Genomic DNA, 25,899 nt, shown 5'->3' on the forward strand with positions numbered 1-25,899 from the left:
CACACACACACACACTTGAATGGGGTGTTTTACAAGGTAAAAGTTCACACATACGTTAAGGACACTATGATAAATAAGGCAGACTGACTCTTATGTCGCGTACACACGACCGGACTTTACGGCATACTTGGCTCGGCGGACCGGAGTCCGTCGGACAATTCGATCGTGTGTGGGCTCCAGCTGACTTTTTTTCCCCAAAAGTTTGACGGACCTAGAAATGAAACGTTTCAAATCTATCGACGTTTTCCTTGTTTTAGTCCGGCCGTACGTCATCACGTACGAATCCGTCGGACTTTGGTTGATCGTGTGTAGGCAAGTCCATTCATTCGGAAAGTCCGTCGTAAAGTCCGTCGAAAAGTCCACAGGACAAAGTCTGCCGTAAAGTCCGGTCGTGTGTACATGGCATTATAAACACAACCTACCATCTTTCTCATGAAAAAAGCCATGCGATATGAAATAAATATATCATCTTTAGGCTTGTTCTGAGAAGCCAGGATTTATTTTCTCTTTCTTGACAACCTAGTACACTATTCCTGGCAAGTATTACCATGTTGCTTGCTAGCAGGAAACGGATAACTTAAGCATGCAAAGGATTGTGCTGTTAAATAAATGATCAAGTTATTTATATTGAACTGTAATGGAAAGAATTCTCAAACGTGAGTAGGTTTGACATTTCAAAAACAAAAATTGCTAACGTTTTAAATTTCCAATGTTTCTGGTCTTCTAATTCAGAAAATTTTAACTCCATCTCTGAGCCAGTCCTTTCAGATGCATTAATCCAAAACTGGATGGTCCTGAAGATTCCACACTATTATTATTCTGTGTTTTAGCAGTTAAAAGACAAAGATGATGGCAACAATTACCTGTCCAACATTTAACCTGTACAGCCTTCTTTGATCTGTATTATATTTCAAAGCCACCAAAATCGCACATACAGAATAAGCATTACTGCAAACACTACAACAGCCGCCAGCTTGGCATAGGTAGATCGCATGTTCAGGTATTTTGCATCTTGGCGGTATTTTTTGGACAAACTTGACAAGTTGCTGGCTTTTGAATCCAGTGCTGCAGAATAAAGAGAAAATAGAAGAATAGGCATCCAATTTAGCACACACATTAGCAAGGAAATGTACAGACAGACAACAAAATAAAATTAATTTATATCTTCTACTAGAATTAGAAATTTGAATAAAAAACAGTAATAGGTAAATCTGAAACAAAAAAGGTAATATAAGGAGACTGCGGCCATAAACACATACCAATGAATACGTTCCTAATTGTTCAACATAGAATCATATAGAAAATAAGTGAAAAGTGTGATGTGGATTATGCAATGGGGTTGATTTACTAAAACTGGAGTGAGCAAAATCTGGTGCAGCTGTACTTGGTAGCCAATCGGCTTCTAATTTCAACTTCTTTAAATAAGCTTTAACAATAAAGCCTGGAAGCCGAATGGTTTCTATGCAGAGCTGCACCAGATGTTACACTCTACAGTTTTATTAAAATCAACCTGTGTGTGTTCACAAATGTGAGCAGTCTGGCAAGTAAAATGGGAGCGCCAAAACCTTTGAAGAACACTGATTTACCAAAATTACTAGAGAATCTTGGCTTGATTTTTCACAAGACTGGGCTGGTATATCCTTGACTATGCTCCCTTTTAGACAGACAGGGTAAATTGAAAGGTGGTTGTGTAAAAGATAGTGTAAAAGATGATATTTTCGACGGAAACAAAGGTCCTGAGGAATTAGGGGCGTAGTTACATCAGGAGTGCATACTGCCAAGTTACACAAGGGTATTACAGGTCCCCAGTATTAATGAAAAGGTACAGGCTCAGCTACTCACACAGACAGAAAGGGCTGCACAGACTGGGACAGTGGTGTTAATGGGAGATTTTAATAACCTGAAACTGACTGGTGTAATGACACTGCTAGAACTGCAAAAAGGGTGAAATGTATAAACCTATCACAGGACAATTTAATGGGCCAGTTTATAGAAGCCCAACAAAAATGATGCTCTGCTGGACCAGTTAATCTCCAGCAATAAGGAGATAGGAGTGTGGAAAATAGGGCACTTTGGATAACAAGTAAACTTTAGCAAACAGTACATGACTGGCTCTTGAAATGTGATTAAAGTGGTTGTTAACCCACTTTTATTAACTGCTGCCGTCCTCTCTGCGCCATTATAATTGTCCCAGTGCCTGTGTTCTGTAAAAAAAAAAAAAAAAAAACGCAGCATTGTACCTGTATGACTGAGCTCTGCTCCTGGCGCTCAGCTGATTCCTCTCTTCTCTCTCCAGCTCACAGTTGCAGTGGGCGGGGCCGAGCCCTCCCGATGACGTCAGCCGGGGAAGGGGAGAGAGAGAGCGCAGAGCCACCGACAATCAGCTGAGTGGCGGGAGCAGAGCTCATACAGGTGCAATCGTGCAGTTTTTTTTTTTTACAAAACACAGGCACAGGGACAATTATAATGCTGCAGAGAGGAAGGGAGCATTTTAGGGGTGCACCGAATGGGTTTTTTGGTGCCGAAACCGATACCGAAAATGAAAAATACACTAGGCTGAAACCGATACCGAAACTTATTTTTAAAAAAATAATTTTTGTACAGGAGATGGTCAGAGACTGGGGACATGGTACAGGAGATGGTCAGAGACTGGGGACATGGTAGAGAAGATCAATGCAGCCTCACCAGTGTCCACAGTAGTGCAGCCAGCCAGCGTCCCCAAGTAGTGCAGCCAGCCAGCGTCTCCAAGTAGTGCAGCCAGCCTGTGAAGGGAAGATAGAGGAGAGCCGCCGCCGCCTGGTTGATTAGAGCGCCGGGAACATCACAGCTTTCATCACAAGCTGTGATGTTCCCGGCGCTCTAATCAACCAGGCGGCGGCTCTCCTCTCTTCTAGGCTATAGGAAGCCCCCATGATAGGCAGGCACCAGAAGTGGAGCCCCGCCCAGGCCCCGCCCCATTTTCGGCTCCATTATCGGCCGTTTTTCCTCTTTCGGCAAATTGCCGTAAAGGCCATTTTCAGCCGATATGTTGTTTCGGTGGCCGAAATTTCGGTGCATCCCTAGAGCATTTAATAGATAATATTAGAGCGGGGGGGGGGGTGTCAGACACTGGTAGAGCAGAGACAGAGCGAGAGAGGGGGGAGAAGGACATAGGAGACTAATAGCAGGGCTGCGGCTGGCGGAATCACGCAAACGGACCATGGTGTCAGCCATGATTATCAAGGTCTGCTTGCAGAGGGGAGGGTATAGCCAGGCATGCTCAGCCAAGTATTTCAGGGGGTCCAAATGACACAGCACAAGCACTGTGCTGTATAACATGCTTTAAGGGAACATAATCAGGGAACATAATCTTTATATTTATATATTTTTTTTTGTTGGGTTAACAGACGCTTTAATACACCACAGCAGCACTTCAGAAGAGGGAAGCACACTCTATAGGAAAAACAAAAGCAAAGAGGAAGGCGCTTCTAAGTGCAGTAATAAAACACTTTATTGACAAGGAAGGTTTAAAAACACTTACAAGATGGGAGTGAAAAACAGGCATCTAAAAGATTCCATAACGTCCAGCGGGATGCCTCCTGGGAGTAAAGACAGCTGCAGGTGGAAGTTTCAACTGACCAGCGATGAGAAACACTGTCTCTCTGATCCAAGATGGAGGGCTGTGCTGTCAGGCCCAGCATGGAATCCGGGCAACCAGAAGTGATGTCAGCGTGGGCGGTTACATGTTTCGGAGCATGCCCAGTCACTCCTTCTTTAAACCAAAAATGGTTCTGGTCCTGACAGCACGGCCCTCGATCTTGGATCAGAGAGACAGTGTTTCCCACTGCGAGTCGGCTGGAATTTCCACCTACAGCTGTCTTTACCCGCTGGATGTTATGGATTCATTTAGATTAGAGGTCGACCGATATTTGGTTATATAGTTTTTTTAATTAATCGGCATCGGCCGATTGTGCTGAAAAAAAAAGGCTGATTATAACTTCAGCGCGACTTGCAAATGACTTCTGTAATAGAAGTCAATGCAAGTTGCCCGAAGTCTTCTGTGGGAGCGACTTGTTTGTCCTTTCTGGGCAGCCTACCAAGTCTGATAAAAGAACCAAGAAGAGATACAATGTTTCTACTTATCAATGAACTGAACTTAGTGTGTAGGAGTGCTCAGTTTTACCATTTAAAGACTAAATCTTTTCTGACACTTGTTGCTTACAAGTAAAAATCCTGTATTTTCTGCTAGAAAAATCACTTAGAACCTCCAAAAATGATTATATATATATATATATATATATATATATATATATATATATATATATATATATATATATATATATATATATATATATATATATATATATATTTTTTTTAAGCAGAGACCCTAGGGAATAAAATAGCGGTTGTTGCCATATTTTTATGTCACACGGTATTTGTGCAGCGGTCTTTCAAATGCTATTTTTTTGGAAAAAATACACTAAAACAGTAAAGTTAGCCCATTTTTTTTCATCCAAAAGTTTTGATTACCTGTTTTTGTGTATTTAATATTTAAGATAGTTTTTTTTATTTTTTTTTAATCTAAATTATACATACAAGTGAACTGATTGGAGGTTTGTTTTGTTTAATAAATGTTTAAATGTAAGAAATTTTCTGTATCACTTATTAATTAAGGCTGCTTTCACACTGGAGCGCTTCGGCAGCGGTGCGCATTCATTTCAATGGGCAGGAGTGGTGGGAGAGCGGTATACACCGCTCCAAAGATGCTGCTTGCAGGACTTTTTTTTTTTTTTTTTTTTTTTTTAACATCCAGCCAGCGCATCGCCTCAGTGTGAAAGCACTCTGGCTTTCACACTGAGACTGCAGGGGAGCCGATTTGCAGGCACTTTACAGGCATTATTTTTAGCCCAAAAGTGCCTGAAAAATGCTCCAGTGTTAAAAAGGGTCTAACTTTTAGATTTTATGAGATGAAGGGAAAAAAAAATAAATAAAAAAAATCGGCCTAACATATCGGCCATCAGCCGCCGCGATTTCTAAATATCGGCATTGGCCAGAGAAAAACCCATATCGGTCGACCTCTAATTTAGATGCCTGTTTTTCACTCAAATTTTGTTTTTAACCCTTCCTTGTCATTAAAGCATTTTATTACTGCACTTAGAAGTGCCTTCATCTCTGCTTTGTTTTTCCAGCAATAAATAGCCTACCATGAGTGTTCATATAAAAAAGGAAGAACGAGGAGTAGTTGAGATCATAATATGATTTTGATGTCATATAATTTAAATATTAACAGCAATCACAGTGGAAAAACACGTCATTTTAACCACTTCAGCCCCGGAAGGATTTACCCCCTTCCTGACCAGAGCACTTTTTACAATTCGGCACTGCGTCGCTTTAACTGCTAATTGCGCGGTCATGCAATGCTGTAACCAAACGAAATTTGCGTCCTTTTCTTCCCACAAATAGAGCGTTCTTTTGATGGTATTTGATCACCTCTACCGTTTTTATTGTTTGCGCTATACACGGAAAAAGACCGAAAATTTTGAAAAAAAATGATATTTTCTACTTTTTGTTCTAAAAAAAATCCAATAAACTCAATTTTAGTCATACATTTAGGCCAAAATGTATTTGGCCACATGTCTTTGGTAAAAAAAATGTCAATAAGTGTATATTTATTGGTTTGCGCAAAAGTTATAGCGCCTACAAACTAGGGTACATTTTCTGGAATTTACACAGCCTTTAATTTATGACTGCCTATGTCGTTTCTTGAGGTGCTAAAATGGCAGGGCAGTACAAAACCCCCACAAATGACCCCATTTTGGAAAGTAGACACCCCAAGGAAATTGCTGAGAGGCATGTTGAGCCCATTGAATATTCATTTTTTTTGTCCCAAGTGATTGAATAATGACAAAAAAAAAAAAAAATTACAAAAAGTTGTCACTAAATGATATATTGCTCACACAGGCCATGGGCATATGTGGAATTGCACCCCAAAATACATTTAGCTGCTTCTCCTGAGTATGGGGATACCACATGTGTGGGACTTTTTAGGAGCCTAGCCGCGTATGGGACCCCGAAAACCAATCACCGCCTTCAGGATTTCTAAGGGTGTACATTTTTGATTTCACTCTTCACTGCCTATCACAGTTTCGGAGGTCATGGAATGCCCAGGTGGCACAAACCCCCCCCAAATGACCCCATTTTGGAAAGTAGACACCCCAAGCTATTTGCTGAGAGGCATGGTGAGTATTTTGCAGCTCTCATTTGTTTTTGAAAATGAAGAAAGACAAATACAAAAATTTTTTTTTTCTTTTTTTAATTTTCAAAACTTTGTGACAAAAAGTGAGGTCTGCAAAATACTCACTATACCGCTCAGCAAATAGCTTTGGGTGTCTACTTTCCAAAATGGGGTCATTTGGGGGGGTTTTGTGCCACCTGGGCATTCCATGGCCTCCGAGACTGTGATAGGCAGTGAAGACTGAAATAAAAAATTTACGCCCTTAGAAAGCCTGAAGGCGGTGCTTGGTTTTCGGGGTCCCATACGCGGCTAGGCTCCCAAAAAGTCCCACACATGTGGTATCCCCGTACTCAGGAGAAGCAGCAGAATGTATTTTGGGGTGTAATTTCACATATCCCCATGGCATGTTTGAGCAATATATAATTTAGTGACAACTTTGTGCAAAAAAAAAAGAAAAAAAAAAAAATTGTCTCTTTCCCGCAACTTGTGTCACAATATAAAATATTCCATGGACTCGACATGCCTCTCAGCAAATAGCTTGGGGTGTCTACTTTCCAAAATGGGGTCATTTGGGGGGGGGTTGGAACTGTCCTGGCATTTTATGCACAACATTTAGAAGCTTATGTCACACATCACTCTTCTAACCACTTGAAGACAAAGACCTTTCTGACACTTTTTGATTACATGAAAAAATTTTTTTTTTTTGCAAGAAAATTACTTTGAACCCCCACACATTATATATTTTTTTAAAGCAAATGCCCTACAGATTAAAATGGTGGGTGTTTAATTTTTTTTTTTTTCACACAGTATTTGCGCAGCGATTTTTCAAACGCATTTTTTGGGGAAAAAACACACTTTTTTACATTTTAATGCACTAAAACACACTATATTGCCCAAATGTTTGATGAAATAAAAAAGATGATCTTAGGCCGAGTACATGGATACCAAACATGACATGCTTTACAATTGCGCACAAACGTGCAGTGGCAACAAAATAAATACATTTTTAAAAGCCTTTAAAAGCCTTTACAGGTTACCACTTTAGATTTACAGAGGAGGTCTACTGCTAAAATTACTGCCCTCGATCTGACCGTCGCGGTGATACCTCACATGCATGGTGCAATTGCTGTTCACATTTGACGCCAGACCGACGCTTGCGTTCGCCTTAGCGCGAGAGCAGGGGGGACAGGGGTGCTTTTTTTTTTTTTTTTTTTTTTTTTTCCTTTATTATTTTTTTGCTTTTTTATCTTATTTTAAAACTGTTCCTTTCATTTTTTTTTTTTTTTAATCATTTTTATTGTTATCTCAGGGAATGTAAATATCCCCTATGATAGCAATAGGTAGTGACAGGTACTCTTTTTTGAAAAAATTGGGGTCTATTAGACCCTAGATTTCTCCTCTGCCCTCAAAGCATCTGACCACACCAAGATCGGTGTGATAAAATGCTTCCCCAATTTCCCAATGGCGCTATTTACATCCGGCGAAATCTAAGTCATAAAATGCTCGTAGCTTCCGGTTTCTTAGGCCATAGAGATGTTTGGAGCCACTCTGGTCTCTGATCAGCTCTATGGTCAGCTGGCTGAATCACCGGCTGCATTCTCAGGTTCCTTGTTGAGACAGAAGAGCCAGAGAAAAACACAGAAGACGGTGGGGGGGGGGGGACGACATTCTCTCCCACTGCTTGTAAGAGCAGTCTAGAGGCTAATTAGCCGCTAGGATTGCTTTTACATGAAAGCCGACCGCTGGCTGAAAAGAATGATACCAAGATGATACCTAAACCTGCAAGCATCATTCTGGTATAACCACTCAAAGTCGTGAATGCTGTACCTGAAGACAAAAAAATGGTTAACAATAAAGCACAGTAAACGGTAAAGTATAAAAAATTGCATACCTGAAAAGCAAACATGATAAAACATAACAACAATAAAACATTGCAGAATAGAATACAGTAAAAAAGAGCAGAACAATAGAGAGAATAGAGAGAGAGAGAATAGAGAGAGAACAATAAAACGACAACTATTATTTTTTATTTTATATTTTTGTTTGTGTTTTTTTTTTTTTTTTTACACTTTTTTTGTAACTGTAACTTTTATAACTGTAACCGGTTCCAGGTTCGGGTCTCTCAAAATGCGATGGCATCTTGGGAGACCCTGTGAAAGTGTGTCCTAGTCTGTGCAATGCTGTACCCTACGCTAATACTCAACTAGTGAATGGTAGCGTTCAAAACATTCACCAATGCAAAGACCAGGATTGTCAGGACAGGAGGGACAATAATAGCGGGTGTCACGCCTATATCCGCGTTTGCTGCAGACACAACAAATTTTTTGGGGGGGTTCGTTGGGTAGGGGTACTCGGGAGGACATAAAAATGCCTCTCATGCAGCCGACTGCATTTGGTTGGGGATGTGAATGGGGGAAGTACGGGCGCTGCAGAAGTGGTGGGTTCCCAATTAGGATTGGCGAATGCAGCAGGAAGGGCATTATGGGCACGACGGGCCTGTGTTTGTCTTCTTGGTGGCAGCGGGACACTACTTGTGCTTGCCACCTCACCAGCTTGAACTGCACTTATGGGACTCGCCACGTCACCAAGTGTTACTGCAGTGCTGGTTTGACTACGACCGGGGTGTACTAGGCCGCTGGCGCTTGCCAGTTCACCAAAAACGCTACCAAAAAAACTGTTAACGATCGCAGGGATCAGGCCTGACTCTGCGAACGCTGCAGTTATGCGTTTAGTGTTTTGTAAGTGACAGTGATCGATCGATACTGCACTTGGGTGGGCTGGGCTGGGCCGGGCGGAGGGGCAAAACGCAGGTGCTAGCAGGTATCTGGGCTGATCCCACTAACACTGCGTTTTTGGGAACCCTAAACTGCTGGGGACGCCAGTATAGATCTGATCGGATCAGATCAGATATTGATCAGTTCAGATACTATACCACTAAGGGAGGTGTACAGTGCGTGCGTGGGTGTTAGCGCTACTGGCACTAACCTGACGCTGCCTGGGGCTGGTGCTTGCCATTTCACCAAAACGCTACCAAAAAAACTGTTAGCGATCGCAGGGATCAGGCCTGACTCTGCGAACGCTGCAGTTATGCGTTTAGTGTTTTGTAAGTGACAGTGATCGATCGATACTGCACTTGGGTGGGCTGGGCCGAGCCGGGCGGAGGGGCAAAATGCAGGTGCTAGCAGGTATCTGGGCTGATCCCGCTAACACTGTGTTTTTGGGAACCCTAAACTGCTGGGGACGCTAGTATAGATCTGATCGGATCAGATATTGATCTGTACAGATACTATTCCACTAAGGGAGGCGTATGCTGCGTGCGTGGGTGTTAGCGGTACTGGCGCTAATCTGACGCTGCCTGGGGCGACGCATATCACCGCCGGGCGATCAGGGGGCTAAATCTTTATTCGGTAATAAACGGCGGGTGCCCTGACACTATAAAAAATAAACACACTAACCAGCGTCACCCGTAACGGTTATACAGTGATCAGTGGTGAAAGGGTTAACTAGGGGGCAATCAAGGGGTTAAAACATTTATTCGGTAGTATATGGGGGTCCCTGTCGCTATAAAACGCTGACGGCGAACCTAAATATTTACCTCACTAACTAGCGTCACCAGCGACACTAATACAGCGATCAGAAAAATGATCGCTTAGCGACACTGGTGACGGGGGGTGATCAAGGGGTTAAAACTTTGTATGGGGGGGTTAGGGGGGTATCCTAGACCTAAAGGGGGCCTAACACTAACTGTCCTAACACTGTAACTGTCACAAACTGACACCAATACAGTAATCAGAAAGAAAAAAAAAAAAAAAACCTGCTTGGTGTCAGTTTGTGACGGGGGGGGGGGTGATTGGGGGGGGATCGGGGGGTGATCGGGGGGGGGATCGGGGTGTTTTGTGTGCCTGGCATGTTCTACTGTGTGTGTAGTGTGTTGGTGCACTCACATTACAGTCTTCTCTCCTCGGCCCGGAACGGAAAATACCGAGCCGAGGAGAGATGACATCATTTCCTCTGCCTCTGTGTACAATACAGAGGCAGGGAAATTATCCCATTGGCTCGGAGCGATCGCGAGGGGGGGGCAACGAATGGATGGCCTCCCCCTCACCACCGATCGCCGGGGGATATTTGCCGACCGCCGCAGGCACCGGGGGGGGTCCGATTGGACCCCCCACCCGCGGGCAGGCAAGGACGTACCTGTAAGTCCTTTTGCCTGCCCGTGCCATTCTGCCGACGTATATAGTCGTGCGGCGGTCGGCAAGTGGTTAATAGTGTCCAATGCTAACAATTGCTCGTAAAAACTTAGAAATATTGTCATTTACAGTGGAGACAGAAAGTATTCAGACGCCCTTAAATTTTTCACTCTTTGTTATATTGCAGCCATTTGCTAAAATCATTTAAGTTCAATTTTTTTCCTCATTAATGTACACACAGCACCCCATATTGACAGAAAAACACAGAATTGTTGACAGTTCTGCAGATTTATTAAAAAAGAAAGACTAAAATATCACATGGTCCTAAGTATTCAGAACCTTTTCTCAGTATTTAGTAGAAGCACCCTTTTGATCTAATACAGCCATGAGTCTTTTTGGGAAAAATGCAACAAGTTTTTCACACCTGGATTTGGGGATCCTCTGCCATTCCTCCTTGCAGATCCTCTCCAGTTCTGTCAGGTTGGATGGTAAACGTTGGTGGACAGCCATTTTTAGGTCTCTCCAGAGTCGTTCAATTGGGTTTAAGTCAGGGCTCTGGCTGGGCCATTTAAGAACAATCACGGAGTTGTTGTGAAGCCACTCCTTCGTTATTTTAGCTGTGTGCTTAGGGTCATTGTCTTGTTGGAAGGTAAACCTTCGGCCCAGTCTGAGGTCCTGAGCACTCTGGAGAAGGTTATCGTCCAGGATATCCCTGTACTTGGCCGCATTCATCTTTCCCTCAATTGCAACCAGTCATCCTGTCCCTGCAGCTGAAAAACACCCCCATAGCATGATGCTGCCACCACCATGCTTCACTGTTGGGACTGTATTGGACAGGTGATGAGCAGTGCCTGGTTTTCTCCACACATACCGCTTAGAATTAAGGCCAAAAAACCCTAGTTAGACTTACCTGTACCAGTATTTCTACGAGTCTTTCAGGACAGCACCTGGAGAGAGCGCAGCTACACCCACTTTCCCAGGAAACACTGCAGTCAGTTTCTTTAAAGACCGGACACTTCCACCATGGCCTCAGTTGTTCATAGAGTACCTCCAGCCATGCTGAAATTAGATAAGCAGAACATAGCAATAACACATTTTATAACCTTAAACTTAGGGCGGGTCATCGGCGCTGTCCTGAAAGACTCGTAGAAATACCGTTACCGGTAAGTCTAACTAGGGTTTTCTCCCTTCGTCTTTCAGGACAGCACCTGGAGATGATAAAAGAGTACTTACTCTAGGGTGGGACCACCGCCTGCAGGACTTTCCTGCCGAATGATCCGCTGCTGATAGCAAGTCCAACCTGTAGTGGCGGGTGAAGGTGGAGAAACTTGTCCACGTGGCCGCTTTACAGATCCGACCCGGGGAAGCTCCTGCCCTCTCTGCCCAGGACGTTGCTACTGCCCTCGTTGAATGGGCCACTACCCCCTTAGGGGGCTCTGCCCCTGAAGCTCTATAAGCTTCACTGATGGCCATTCTTAGCCATCTACCTATGGTGTTTTTGGATGCACTATACCCCCTACGTGGTCCAGAAAAAAGAACAAAGAGAGAATTTGATCTTCTAAAATCTTTTGTTATCTCTATATAGTGTAATAAACACCTTCTCACGTCCAGGGAATGGAAAGACCTCTCCTTAGCACTGGACGGGTTAGGACAAAAAGTAGGGAGAACTATTTCTTGTGCCCTATGAAACGCTGTTGACACCTTTGGCAGAAAACCCGGGTCAGTTTTTAGCACTACCCGGTCTGGAAAAATATAACAAAAGGGTTCTCTTATGGAAAAAGCTTGTAACTCGCTTACTCTCCTAGCTGAAGTAACTGCTACTAACAGGACTAGTTTTAGTGACCACAGCCTGATTGATGCTTCCTCTGGAGGTTCAAAAGGCCCTTTGATTAGACCCTGCAGAACCACCGACAGGTCCCATCTAGGAAAAAAACTTAAAAGGTATTGGCCTAGCTCTGGCCAATGCCCTGAAAAATCTAATAATGAGCGGCTCCTTAGATAATTGTCTCTCAAGGAAAACCGACAATGCAGCTACCTGCACCTTCAGGGTGCTAGCTGCCAACCCCATCTTCATTCCTTCATGGAGAAATTCTAGTACTGGAACAATTTCTTGTGGCGAAAGCTTCTTAGCCGTGCACCAGCTATTAAATCGCTTCCGCGTCTTGAAATAGATGGCTCTGGTGACCTCCTTACGACTATTCAGCAGGGTAGAGACCAGCTTATCTGAAAGGCCCTTATTCTTCAACATCTGCCCCTCAGTAACCACCCTGTCAACCTGAGGTGCTCGGTATTTGGATGATGAAGGGGACCCTGCGTTAGGAGATCTTTCCGCAGTGGAAGCACCCAATAAGGTTCCACCACCATCCTCTGTATTGTTGCGAACCAAGCTCGTTTGGGCCAAAAAGGGGCCACTAGGATCATGCTCGTGGTCTCTTTTTGTAGTTTTTTTAAGACCAAGGGAATCATCTGAAAGGGGGGAGAGGCGTAGCACAACTGGAAGTTCCACGGATGTGCTAACGCGTCCAAACCCTTCGCCTGATCTTGCCTGTTTAGTGAGAAGAAAGCCTCTACTTTTGTATTCTTCTGGGATGCAAAAAGATCTATTTGGGGTACCCCCCATCTTTCTGTTAATTTTTGGAATGTTCCTGTGTTCAGACTCCATTCTGCTTCTAGTATTCTTTCTCTGCTCAGAAAGTCTGCTAGAAGGTTCAAATCTCCCTTCAGATGTATTGCTGTTATGGACTTTAGGTTGTTTTATGCCCAGGCTAGAATTTGGAGTGCCGAGGATAGCAGAGTCCTGCTCCTTGTTCCTCCTTGCCTTGATATATATGCCACCGCTGTGGCATTGTCCGATAAAACTTGGACATGATGGCCCCGGACTGTTTTCTCGAAGGCCCATAGTCCTAGGAGAATAGCCCTTAGTTCTCTCCAACTGGAGGACCTTCTGGCTTCCCAGTCTGTCCAACTCCCCTGAGCCATCTGCTCGTCCAGGTGGGCGCCCCAACCCCAAGAACTTGCGTCTGTTGTTAGTCTTTTCTCCAAAGGAAAACCCCAGAATAGACCCTTGTCCAGGTTTGAGTGGCTTCTCCACCACCAAAGCTTCCTCTGAACCTGCGGTGGCACTTTTATTAATTTTTCCAGGGACTCTCCATAAGACCAATTCGTTAAAATTGCCTGCTGGAGCTCCCTTGTATGTAGACGTGCCCATTGCACTGCTGGTATAGTCGCAGTAAGCAGCCCTAAGACCGACATGGCTGCTCTTATGGAGATTGGCATGTTTGTCTGTGTCTTCTTTACCGCACCCTGAAGCTTCTCTATTTTCTCCTCGGGGAGAAAGATTCTCTCCTGGATGGAATCTATAGTATAGCCCAGGAATAGTATTGTCTGTGATGGAATCAAGTTTGATTTTTCCTTGTTTATTATCCATCCGAGACTTACCAAGTGACTCATTGTCTTTTCCAGATCCCTCACTAATAGGTCCCTTGTTTTGGCAAAAATTAGTAGATCGTCCAAATAGGGTAGAACTGGTACTCCCTCCACTCTGAGTGGGGCTAAGGCCTCTGCCAGGATCTTTGTGAAAATCCTCGGAGAGGATGACAGCCCGAAAGGGAGAGCTCTGAACTGGAGATGTAGGGTTGATTCCCCCCATTTTTATTGCAAACCTTAAGTGCTTCTGGGATGCTGGTGCTACTGGTACATGTAAGTATGCATCTCTCAGGTCTATGGACGCCATAAAACAGTTTGGGGTCACGAGACTCTTCACTGAGAATATTGTGTCCATTTTGAATTTTTTGTACCTAATGGTCTTGTTGAGAATCTTCAGGTTTAGAATGAGTCTGAATTTTCCTGAAGGCTTCTTCACCAGAAATATGTGCGAATAGCACCCCTCTTCTACTTCCCTGGGGGTACGTTCGTGATCACCTTTTGTAGCATCAATTCTTGCAAGATAGCTGTCATTGCTACGGATTTTTCTGGGTCTCGGGGAGCCTGGGTTACATAAAAACGCACAGGCGGGGGTCGAGAAAATTCCAGCCTGTAACCCTCCACAATGGTCTTGAGGATAAACTGGCTGTTCGTTATAGTCTTCCACTGTAAAAAGAAGGTCTGTAACCTTGCTCCCACAGTTGGATGACAGTCACTGGGTTTTTGTGTTTGTGGTTGGGGGGCGAAATAGTACTCCTGACTTGCCCCTCCCTCTTTGAGATTTCCAAGGCCTTTTATAGCCTGTCTCTTTGGTATCTGGGGTTTTCCGAAAAGCACGAAAATTCTTATTGCCTTGCGGAATCACCTTTTTCTTTATAGGGAAAGCCTTCTTTTTGTCAGCTGTTCTGTCAAGTATGGCTTCAAGCCCAGGGCCAAACACCAAATCACCCTCAAAGAGTAAACCGCACAACTTTGTTTTTGAGGCAGTATCCCCTGTCCATGTCTTGACCCATAACGCCCTGCGAGCTGAGTTTATCAAAGCTGAGGATCTGGCTGACATTCTGATTGATTCCACTGAAGCATCTGCTATATACCCTACCGCCTTTAATAACACCGGGAGCGTATCTAGCAGATCTTTACGAGGCGTCCCTGCCTCAATATGAGCTTTCAGCTGTTCCAGCCAGTGTTCCAGATTTCTGGCTACCACTGTTGAAGCCATGGCTGGTTTCAAATTTGCTAAGGATGAATCCCATGCCTTTCTTAATAGGGAGTCCGCCTTTTTATCCATGGTATCCTTAAGGATACCCATGTCCTCAAACGCTAGGTCAGTATTCCTTGATACCTGGGAAAACGCTGCGTCAAGTCTTGGTTTTTTTATTCCAGATATGCGAGCTATCCTCGTCAAACGGAAATCTCCGCTTGAGGGATTTAGAAAAGAAGGGGGCTCTTTCTGGATCCTTCCATTCCCTTTAAATAGTTTCCGATAGAAACTTATGTACTGGAAAAACTCTGTGCTTTTCCTCCCCAAGGCCCTGAAACATCCTATCGTGTAAGGATAGCTGAGCTTTATCCTCTGTGATGTTAAGGGTAGTGTGTATTGTCTTTAGTAGATCATCCACCTCCTCAAGGGATAGTTTGTACCTAGAAGAAGGAGAAGAAGCTTCATTCTCTTCTTCCGCTTCTTCGTCAGAGTTTAGTAAAGCATTACATTCTTCCTCCTCTGAGTCGCTGCCCCCTCTAGATGCTGAAACAGAGGATTGAGAACGGGGCACCATACTGCTATGCGCCGATGGGCGCCTATCCAGATAGGATCTGAAGGATTCAAAAGGTGTCCGCCAGTTCCTTCCTGAAAGAGCTCAGCAATTCTCCTTGCTGAGTCGCAGGACTAGCAGGAGCCATCTCCTCCTTAACTATGTCTGCAATACATGGCTTGCATAATATTTTGGTCCAGGAATCCCTCAGTAACCCTTTACATGACGGACATTTCCTTTTAACGATAGGGGAGACATGCTTGGTCTTTTCTTTAGCCTTCTGCAATATCCCAAGGGGAAAAAAAGATATCTGCTGAACCACATTTCACTAAACAGATTAGGGAAGTGAACCCTTTAACCCCTATGTCTTGTTCCACAGCCGGTGAATCACCCCACAGATCCACCTTCAACAAAGTAATCAATCACTAATCCTTCTACTAGTACTCAGGAAAAGTGGTCTGCAGGCCCCCCCCCCCCCTTTTTTTTTTTTTTTTTTTTTTTTTTAGGAAGGGAATATATAACAACTGCCCATAGAGTAAGAAAAACAACAGCGACCAATGTCCCTGCTTACCTGGGCCTGGCTGATTGGTGTGGCTCCTGCCACTGCCGTCTGATCGTCCTCCATTGCTGACAGGACTTACAGCGGCGTCTGTGCCCTTTATTTGATTTTCCCGGGCCGCTCACCGCTGTGAGGGCCGGAAATTACATCAGCCAAAGAGACCGCCCCTTCCTCCTGCGTTCCAGCGGCCGGAACCGGAAGCCGCGTCGCGCCGCTCGAGGCCCCGCCCCCGGTCAGAATGACGCACCATCCGAACCCGGAAGGGGAGTGGTACTGCAAAGCAGACGCCATTCGCTACTCCACAGCCCTGCCGCCGGTCTATAGGAGCGGGACCCACCGCAGCCTGGTTCTCGCCGAGCATGAAGAGGAGGGGGCACCGGAGAATCCCCCACACGTAAGGGAGGATGCTGGGCTGTCTTCTGGAAAGAAAAAAACAACTTCAACCAGTATGCCCAATACTTTCACCACCTGGAGAAAGCGCAGCACACCCCTGGCTCCCTGCAGCGCTTCCACCATGGCGGAGGAAACACTACAACTGAGGCCATGGTGGAAGTGTCCGGTCTTTAAAGAAACTGACTGCAGTGTTTCCTGGGAAAGTGGGTGGAGCTGCGCTCTCTCCAGGTGCTGTCCTGAAAGACGAAGGGAGAAAGTTCTATCTTGGTCTCATCAGACCAGAGAATCTTATTTCTCACCATCTTGGAGTCGGGTGTTTTTTTTAGCAAACTCCATGCAGGCTTTCACGTGTCTTGCACTGAGGAGAGCTTCCGTCGGGTCACTCTGCCATAGAGCCCCGACTGGTGGAGGGCTGCAGTGATGGCTGACTTTCTACAACTTTCTCCCATCTCCTGACTGCATCTCTGGAGCTCAGCCACAGTGATCTTTGGGTTCTTCCTTACCTCTCTCACCAAGGCTCTTCTCCCCCAATAACTCAGTTTGGCCGGACAGCCAGCTCTAGGAAGGGTTCTGGTCGTCCCAAACGTCTTCCATCTAAGGATTATGGAGGCCACTGTGCTTTTTTTTGTAACCTTGGCCAGATCTGTGCCTTGCCACGATTCTGTCTCCGAGCTCTTCAGGCAGTTCCTTTGACCTCATGATTCTCATTTGCTCTGACATGCACTGTGAGCTGTAAGGTCTTATATAGACAGGTGTGTGGCTTTCCTAATAAAGTCCAATCAGTATAGTCAAACACAGCTGGACTCAAATGAAGGTGTAGAACCATCTCAAGGATGATCAGAAGAAATGGACAGCACCTGAGTTAAATATATGAGTGGCACAGCAAAGGGTCTGAATACTTAGGACCATGTGATATTTCAGTTTTTCTTTTTTAATAGATCTGCAAAAATGTCAACAATTCTGTGTTTTTCTGTCAATATGGGGTGCTGTGTGTACATTAATGAGGATAAAAAATGAACTTAAATGATTTTAGCAAATGGTTGCAATATAACAGAGTGAAAAATTCAAGAAAAATTTGTTGGCATAATTTTAAAACAAAACATGCTGCTAAATAAATTAAAGGGGTTGTAAACCCTTGTGTTTTTTCACCTTAATGCATCCTATGCATTAAGGTGAAAAAAAACTTATGTCAGTGACCCCCCCCCCATTTTAGTTACCTGAGCCCTGGAATTCACTCGGCGGAGACGCGCTCTCCCTCTCTCCACGGTGTCCCGGCTCTTGATTGGATAGATTGATAGCAGCGCAGCTATTGGCTCCCGCTGCTGTCAATCAAATCCAATGACACAGGCGCCGGGTAGAGGGGCCAAGTCCGGCATTCGTGTCTATGGACGCAAATGCTGGACTCGGGCGTGCGCCCACAAGGTAACCCCCCCCGGGACAGCACTTCTTCTAGGGGGTTATCTGATGTGGGGAGGAGCCGCATGACTTACATAGAAGCTTTCGCTTCTGTGCGTGTGAACGCGGGGGCGGGGGCACTTTAAAAAAAAAATGTATTGTTTATTTTAATTTCATTTTATTACACTTTCTCTTAAAAAATGTTTTGGATTACTTTTATTCCTATTACAAGGAATGTAAACATTTATTGTAATAGGAATAGTGCACGACAGGTTCTTTATGGAGAGATGTGTGGTCTATAAGTCTGAGCCTGAAAAGACCGAGATAAAAAATAAAAATAAAACTGTCTTTCCAGCCACGTCCCCGGCAAGGTTTACTTTCGCCGGCCCGGATGTGACATCATAACATGGCGCCCGGGCCTCCGAAGGTCATAGAGATGACTGGGGACCATCTGGTCACCAGACATCTCTATGCTCAACTTTCGGCGGCGGCCGATTTGTTCTCCAGCTCGCCGATCACACAGGCGAAGCAGTAGAAGCACTGGAGGGCGGTGGGAGGAGGGGTGGATCAGCTGCAGGCCTCACTCTTTGGGCTGGGTAATTAGCGTCAGTGTTGTGTGTTTTAGGTAGGACAAAATAAAATAAAAAATTTTAAAAAAGCAAAATGCGCACTTTTGCTTCTGGGCTGTACTGCGGATACAAACAAATACACATATGTGGTATCGCTGCGATCGGCAGGAGCAGGGAAATTTATTTTGGGATTTTTTTTGGTGGTAGGTTATGACAGTAACAAGAAATATTATTATTATAATAACAATAATACAGGATATATAGAACGCCAACAGTTTTTGCACGGCGCTTTACAACATGGAGGGCAGAGAGTACAGTTATAATACAAGTCAATACAGTAGGAATCAGAGGGCCCCGCTCGTTGGAGCTTACAATCTAGGAAAAGTTTTGGGTTTTTTTTACCATTTTTGGCCAGTTTTTCTTTGATAATTAAAAAGAAAAAAAAAAGAAAAACAGGAGATAGCCATAATCATTTACTACCAAATGAAAGACCAACTTGTCCTGAAAAAACAAGGTATAATCCACCTGATGCACAAAGTAGTTGTTGCAATTGGCTTGCTATGGGGGCACTCGGAAGAGAGGAGAAGCCAAGAGTGCAGACGAGAGACCCCAGAAGAGGTGCAAAGTGACTGCTCAGTGTAATGCAAAGTTAAGGTCTATAGGCTTATCAAATTCAGTTTTTAAATGGATGGAAAACTGGTTAAAGAACAGTATTCAGAGTAATGATTCCTACTCTGAATGGTCCAAGGTTGTTAGACCGATTTCCCACTGCTGCACATGTCTATCCCCAGTTTTTGCGCATTTTACCCATGGCTTCAGCCTTGGTCCCATAGACTTTCTATTAGGTAGGCATTTTTTGGCATGTTTTCTGAAAGGGCACCAAAAGTCCTGCATCTCAAACTTATACATATGCAAGTGTAAATGGATAACTATTAAAGTTAATACCTGAAAGCGCTTCTCCACGTAATAAGACTTCTTCAATGTTTGCTACCATGATTCTCTGCACATCATGTAACTCAGTGTTAATGGAGCCCAGGTTTCTTCTTGCTCGACTATCAATATAGGACTTTTTTGTCTTCTGAATGTAATTATCTACATAAACACAACACAATTAATCAGAATAGTATTTTTATGGTAAAATAATGAAAATCCTGGACTAGATTTCCTTTAGATACTAGTAGTGTAACACTGTGGCCATACACTGATCGACTGCTGAGCCGGCCAAATTTTGATCTGTGTGTGGCTCCCCCAATAAACAGAATGTAACTGTCTATTTGACTTCTGTTGAAGTGACACGTTGGAAATTTTTCCTTTGAAGAGCAGCTGCAGCCTAAGAGCCCCCGTTGGCTCTGAGCACTGAGCATGCGCGGGAAAGAGTGGTGAATGCTGGGAGCTCAGCATTCACGGGATCCCGGAAATCAATGCTTGTGGGCTTCACATGCCCACAAGCAAGATGGGAACGACCAGGATCATTTTTATAATTACTTCTTACAAACGAAAACGGACAGCAGCAGATTTTAAACACCCAAACAGTGAGTATTACTTTATGATTGTGAAAGTGTCTGAATGACTACAAAAAAAAAAAATAAAAATTGAATGGTCGCGGGACCTCCGCTTTAAATCAGATTTTTATATTTTTATTTTTATCAAATTCATTTTAATAAAATGCTTTTGGAGTAAAAATCTAAAGATAGAAAACTATCTATGATACATTATTAATTTAGTTTATTCAGCATGAAATGGAGCTCAGTTATATAGCATGAGGCTGTATATTCTGCAATATTTACATTTTTTGGTAAACTCATTTAATGAATCCAAGCTCTGCAAGCTGAGATAACATGCACTGCTTTGATGCAGTCACACAATTTCACAGTAACCAAGAGATAAAACAAAGTTCAGAAATAGTCTTTTATCCCATTGTTTTTCAAATCTTTGTACACTACAAATTGTATTATTGAATCAGTTCTGATATCGCTGTCTTACTAACCTGACAGCTTATTATTCTAAATAGGAAACCTTCATTTTATTGGAAATATTAAAGATTCTAACTACCACCAAGAATGAGTTATTACATTTAAAGAGCACCTGTCATTTTGGATCCATCATGGCAGCGCCTGTTAGGGATCCACCCACCTGCTGCCACAACGTCCCTCACCTTGTTGTGTCACTGCTGCATCACCAGCCATCCCATTAATGTGAATAGGACTGTTGGTGAGTCAACAGCGGGTCAGAGGAGGAGCCGCTGCCGGACAGAGATGATGGCTGCTCTTTAAAAATTATGATTTAAAATCGAGTTGATTTAAATCAAGCCTTTTTACTAGTGATTTAAATCAAATCCACCCTGTCATTTAGATATTCTAACTGAATGTTCTAAATGTTGATAGGCTGAAATGGTAGAGCAAATGAATCTTAAAAAATTCATGTCTTAAAGACATTCAATCATGTTGATGTATTTAGTAGGTACAAATCAAATAAGAAAGATATCAGATAGGATGGAAAAATGCAATAGTTTATATGTAAGTGTGTGGTTTATAAAGCAGTAGACTAATCCTGGAACAATTGTCTTTCCAAAATGTTTCCACACAGAGTTATTGGACTGGATGGGAGTGTTGGGAGCTCTGAAGGTATAAATTAGTTTCATATTTGGCTCCCACCAGTTGTATTATGCATGGATTTTTTTTCCTTGCAGTCTGCAATTGTCAGCAAGGTTTACTTACTCATTCATCTGCTTGGGATCTTCCACAAACCATAGAGCACACTGACAGCCAAGGGCTGACTTCGCAGACATGCACTTAGCAGCACAAGCAGAATGTTAATTTAGAACATACACAGTCTAAAGGCAGCATGTACAGGCTACAATTAAAGTGCATGTACATTTGTTTTGTGCAAATGGGGCAAAAAAACAAAATGTCATTAGGCTATTACATGTGCTGGTTGAATATTTTTCAATGATTTAAAAGGTAAAATGCCACATCTGGCCACCAGATGGCACGACATATCACAGGAATTTCTTATGATCCAGCACTAGCTTGTGGCCAAATGCAGTATTTTCCCTTTTAAACCAATGAAAATCATTTGCGCAACATGGGAAAATAGCCTACTAGCATTCACTTTTTTGTCCAATTCACACAGAATGAATGTACATACAATTTCACAGGGCAAATTGCTATGCAAAAATTTTAATTAAAAAGATACCAAGTCACATTTTACTTGTGTAGTTCAAATTTTCCTTTTAGAATATTTCTAACATGAATATGCACTGCATACATGTGAAAAACATATTCAAGGTTCTGGTGACATTTCATGTTCATCCAAAATGGTATGTCTTTGCATACCAAAGACATTTCTCTACAGCTGGTTATTTTAGTCAATGCTAGCATGCCCATTTTTATAACTCACCAAACTCTATAAAGGAGTAAGGCCTTGATACAGTTGGTACCTTCTTCCCATGCTGCTCATCAAATTCATTGTACAAATCTTCTAAATAGGCAAATGCCAGCTTCTTCGGAAATGACATTTCACACAGTACGAGATAGCAAACACCTTTTTCAATTAGGTAGCTGTAGGTTACAAAATATCAATGATTAATTTCCACATGGAGCAAAGTACAGTGCTGGAATGGAGCAACCATCTGCCTTTACCAAATGTATTTTTCATTTTATACTCTGGGTTCAGTTTTGGTCTTTTCCATTGATGTACTCAGAATGCTCAGTGACATTCAAGGCAACTGCACCCTAAATGTGCTAAAGCTTTGCTTCTATATTATTTAAAGTAAACCAATCATTACAATAAGCACAGCACTATATTTTGAGAATGAATACAAATGAGGCTGCATTTTCAAGCAAAGCAATGGAAGTCTTTGGGATTTCATAAAGGGAACTGCTGAGAAGTAAAACACATTGTGAGAAGGTTCTGGTTGACATTCATTGCTCACCTTGTGTACCATGTAGTGCAGGGGTCTCCAAACTTTCTGAACAAAGGGCCAGTTTACGGTTCGTCAGACTTTGAGGGGGCCGGACTGTGGCCAGTGGGAGTAGAAAATGCCTGGGCATCAATGGGAGTAAAGAATGTCTCATTTTTGGTATTAGTGGGAGAAATATTGTCGCGTTTATGGTATTAGGGAAAGAAATAGTGCCCCATCATTGGTGGCAGTGGGAAGAATAAGGCCCTGCAGTTGGTGTCAGTGGGGGGAGGCGCGGGGTGGGGTGGGGGAATGGTGTCCCATCATTAGTGTCAGTGGGAAGAATAGTGCCCCATTGTTGGGATCAGCGACAGGAAATATGCCCCATTGTGGGTGTAGAAGGAATAATGCCTTGTATCAGTGGGAGGAATAAAGTCCCAGGGGCCTGATAAAGGCAAACAAAGGGCCACATCCGGCCCCAGGGCCGCAGCTCAGACACCATTGATGTAGAAGGTCTAGGGCAGATCTGAAACAATGAATTAGTATGCAGTTTGTGATTCAAGCTATGTAGTTCCTTCCCTCAATATGTTCTCATGTTGCTGCTTTAACTCATGAAAGAGTCTCTTTCATGTACTTACTGGAATGTCATGGCTCCTGCCTCTAAAGTGCATCGCGTCGGTGACTGTTCATTAAGTTTTCGAAAAAGCTGCTTTGCTTGGTTCTGATACTGCTGCAAATCTCTTCCAGACTGTCAAAAACAAGTAAGATTATAATTAAATGCCAGTTTGTGATCCAGGCACTCCTGCCAGACAGCACAACAAGCTCAGTAACCTCCACTGAACCATCAGCAAAGCTTGCCCAAAAACACAGCCTTCTGACTGGACAATGAAGGAACTGGAACACACTCCATTGTCAAAAATGACCCATTCAGCTGAACGAGGGTGCCTCACTTTTTTTTCCCCTCACTATAGGCTACTGATGCAGACTGTAAAGCTGCATTGCATGTGCACCTTACAGTCCTTCAGTGTAAAGATACCACATATTTCTGGCCAAGGATGAGCTCAGACATGTTCGCAAACTGCACATGCAGAGCCCGCCAGGAAGTCGGCACTGCACAGCGCTAATCACAGGCAGTGAGACATTGTGCGGATACACGGCTGCAGAGATCGGGAAATGTTTCACTGCCTGTGATTAGCGCTGTGCAGTGCTGACTTCCTGTCGGGCTCTGCATGTGCTGATTGCGAACACACCTGAGCTCATTCTTATTTCTGGCATGCTGGGTGCCCAAGGCCTGCTGCTATGTGCTAATGTATGTGTAAAGAAGCGCACCTAAGGTGCATTACGTCTGTGTGTGCTACTTTACACCAATAGCTGCATACAGCCACCTTCACCTGTTCATGTCTATGGGCAGCTGGACACAGCCCTGGGACATCCGAGACACCAGAAATATACTGCAAGGGCAAACATGTCCTGTCCACGTAGCCTGAACAGCTGATCTGGCGTTCAATGCACAGGCATGTCTTGCCATTGTCACCTTTAGGAAGCCCAATGATATGCAGCCAATACAGTAGTGTGTGCATGGAGACAGGAAGTGGTGGGAAGAGCCTGCAGGAGATCAGCAACACTGAGATGCCACAAGGAATAAAAAAAGAAAAAAGGTGAAACAAGTATTTCCTGAAAAAGAATACTAAAATGTATTCTGTTCATGTCACACCCGTGCTTTATGAAAGTAAATGTCATCCAGGGCAGATTTACCTTTAATTCTGAGGTACAGAAATCTAATTGTGTGGGCAGGAAGGTCTCCTCAGCACAATTGTCACAGATCAGCCCCAGTGACTGCCAAGTATTCATGTCAATCTCTTAGAAGGAGTACAGGACAGTTCTGATCACACTAAAGCCTGATAACATCCCCACTAACTGCCATGATGGCAATCCAATGATACCTACCCAACACACCTGGACATGTCACCTACAGCTGGACCCCCCATAAGTCCTCCCCTATCAATGGCAGTGTGACCACAACCACCGCACCGTGCTCCCTCCCTACCTGCTCGTCCTCCTGCATTGAAGCTGCCAAAGGCAACCCGTCCGCCACTCGGGCGATCAACGTTAACAACACCATGTTGGTCACTGAAGTGTCTGTCAGACAAATACAGCGATGAGTTGGCCGGAAGTGTTTCTAGCATGGCTCCGTAACGGTGGTTATTGTCCCCGGACTGCCTTGTAACAGAAGAAACATTCCGAGACACAAAGGTTCCGGCATTGAGAAAGCACTCCTCAAACACCCCCACCATAACCCTGTGTCTGCTCAGGTCCACAATCCACATTGGCACTTTGTTTTATTCGTGTTACATTTTTTACACACCATAGCAAAATTGTCCTTCATTTCCCCCATAGCGTATTTCTCTTTATGACTGACTGGAGGTTTCCAGAGGAAGGGATAGCACCAAGTGTAAGGCAATTTGTGCATTGCAGGATTTATGTGTGAAATAATGGGCGCTCTCCTGCAACGCACAAAAATACGCAGCCCCTTTGCAGACACGTCACACAAAAGGGGAATGAGTACAGCAGTACATTAGTACTCCTTACCCATTTCTACAGAAAGTTAAAAATAAATAAAAAAATATACACCCACACCTTGAAAACATAAGGCTCCATTCACACTAACGCGACTTTGGACATGACACTTGTTCTTTTCAGTGGCACCTTTTCAGATCGGTGAAACTGAAAATCGCAAGGATTTTGAAAAGGTGCCTGCACTACTTCAGTGCGACTTTTGATGTGACTTAGGGTCCTTTCATACGGGCTTGTCCGTGTTTGGACTCCGCTTTGCTCAGCAGGCATTAATCCGCTGATCCCTGCTGAGCAGGTGGATGACAGGTCCGTCTTCACCCACTGTGTGAAGATGGACCTGTCAAAGCCCCACTGTCCTCTACGGAGATCGGAGGAAAATGGACCGCCTGTAATGGGTTTCCATCCGTCTGGATTTCACAGACAGGATTGGATCGCATATCGTCAGATGTCGGCGAACATGTCACAGCTGACATCTGCCGCTCCATAGGGTGGAATGGAGCGTTCCGATCAGGTCTGCCTGTAAAACTGAAAGGGAGAACCTGATTGGAAAGCCCGTGTGAAAGGGCCCTTAGATCCATTGAGTGTAATGTCGAGTCTAAGTCACAGCAAAAGTCATGTTCCAAAGTCGCACTGAAATTCATGCAACTTTGAGGTTGTGCTAGTGTGAATGAAGCCTTAAGGTCCTTTTACATGGCCTTTCAGTTCAGATCAGGCTGTCAGTTTTTAGGCGGATCTGAATAGAAAATTCATGTAAATGTAGCGCCAGCATTTTTGCCTATTGATATAATACAATGTTAGTCTATGAACAGTATTATAATTTAGTATTCGGCACCATCTAGTGGTCAAATTGTGGAATGGACTGTATTTTATTTTCCTTATTCAAGAATGTGAGAAAATATGACAGGAAGTGACCGTTGTTTACTTTTGGAC

At 43.7% G+C, this 25,899-nt stretch overlaps 1 protein-coding gene across 1 annotated transcript; it reads right to left on the minus strand.

Annotated features, from left to right (window-relative positions):
- SEC22B (SEC22 homolog B, vesicle trafficking protein) lies at positions 1–24,619 on the minus strand. The gene is made up of 5 exons (XM_073592782.1): positions 24,443–24,619; positions 23,034–23,143; positions 21,894–22,054; positions 19,440–19,586; positions 1–1,065 (listed from the first exon to the last, which is right to left on the minus strand). The coding sequence occupies exons 1-5, from the start codon at positions 24,515–24,517 to the stop codon at positions 911–913; spliced, it is 648 nt and encodes a 215-aa protein (XP_073448883.1). The 5' UTR covers positions 24,518–24,619; the 3' UTR covers positions 1–910.
- Positions 24,620–25,899: the final 1,280 nt, after the last annotated feature.

Source organism: Aquarana catesbeiana, linkage group LG07 (assembly GCF_042186555.1).
Source record: "Aquarana catesbeiana isolate 2022-GZ linkage group LG07, ASM4218655v1, whole genome shotgun sequence".
NCBI classification, from domain to species: domain Eukaryota; kingdom Metazoa; phylum Chordata; class Amphibia; order Anura; family Ranidae; genus Aquarana; species Aquarana catesbeiana.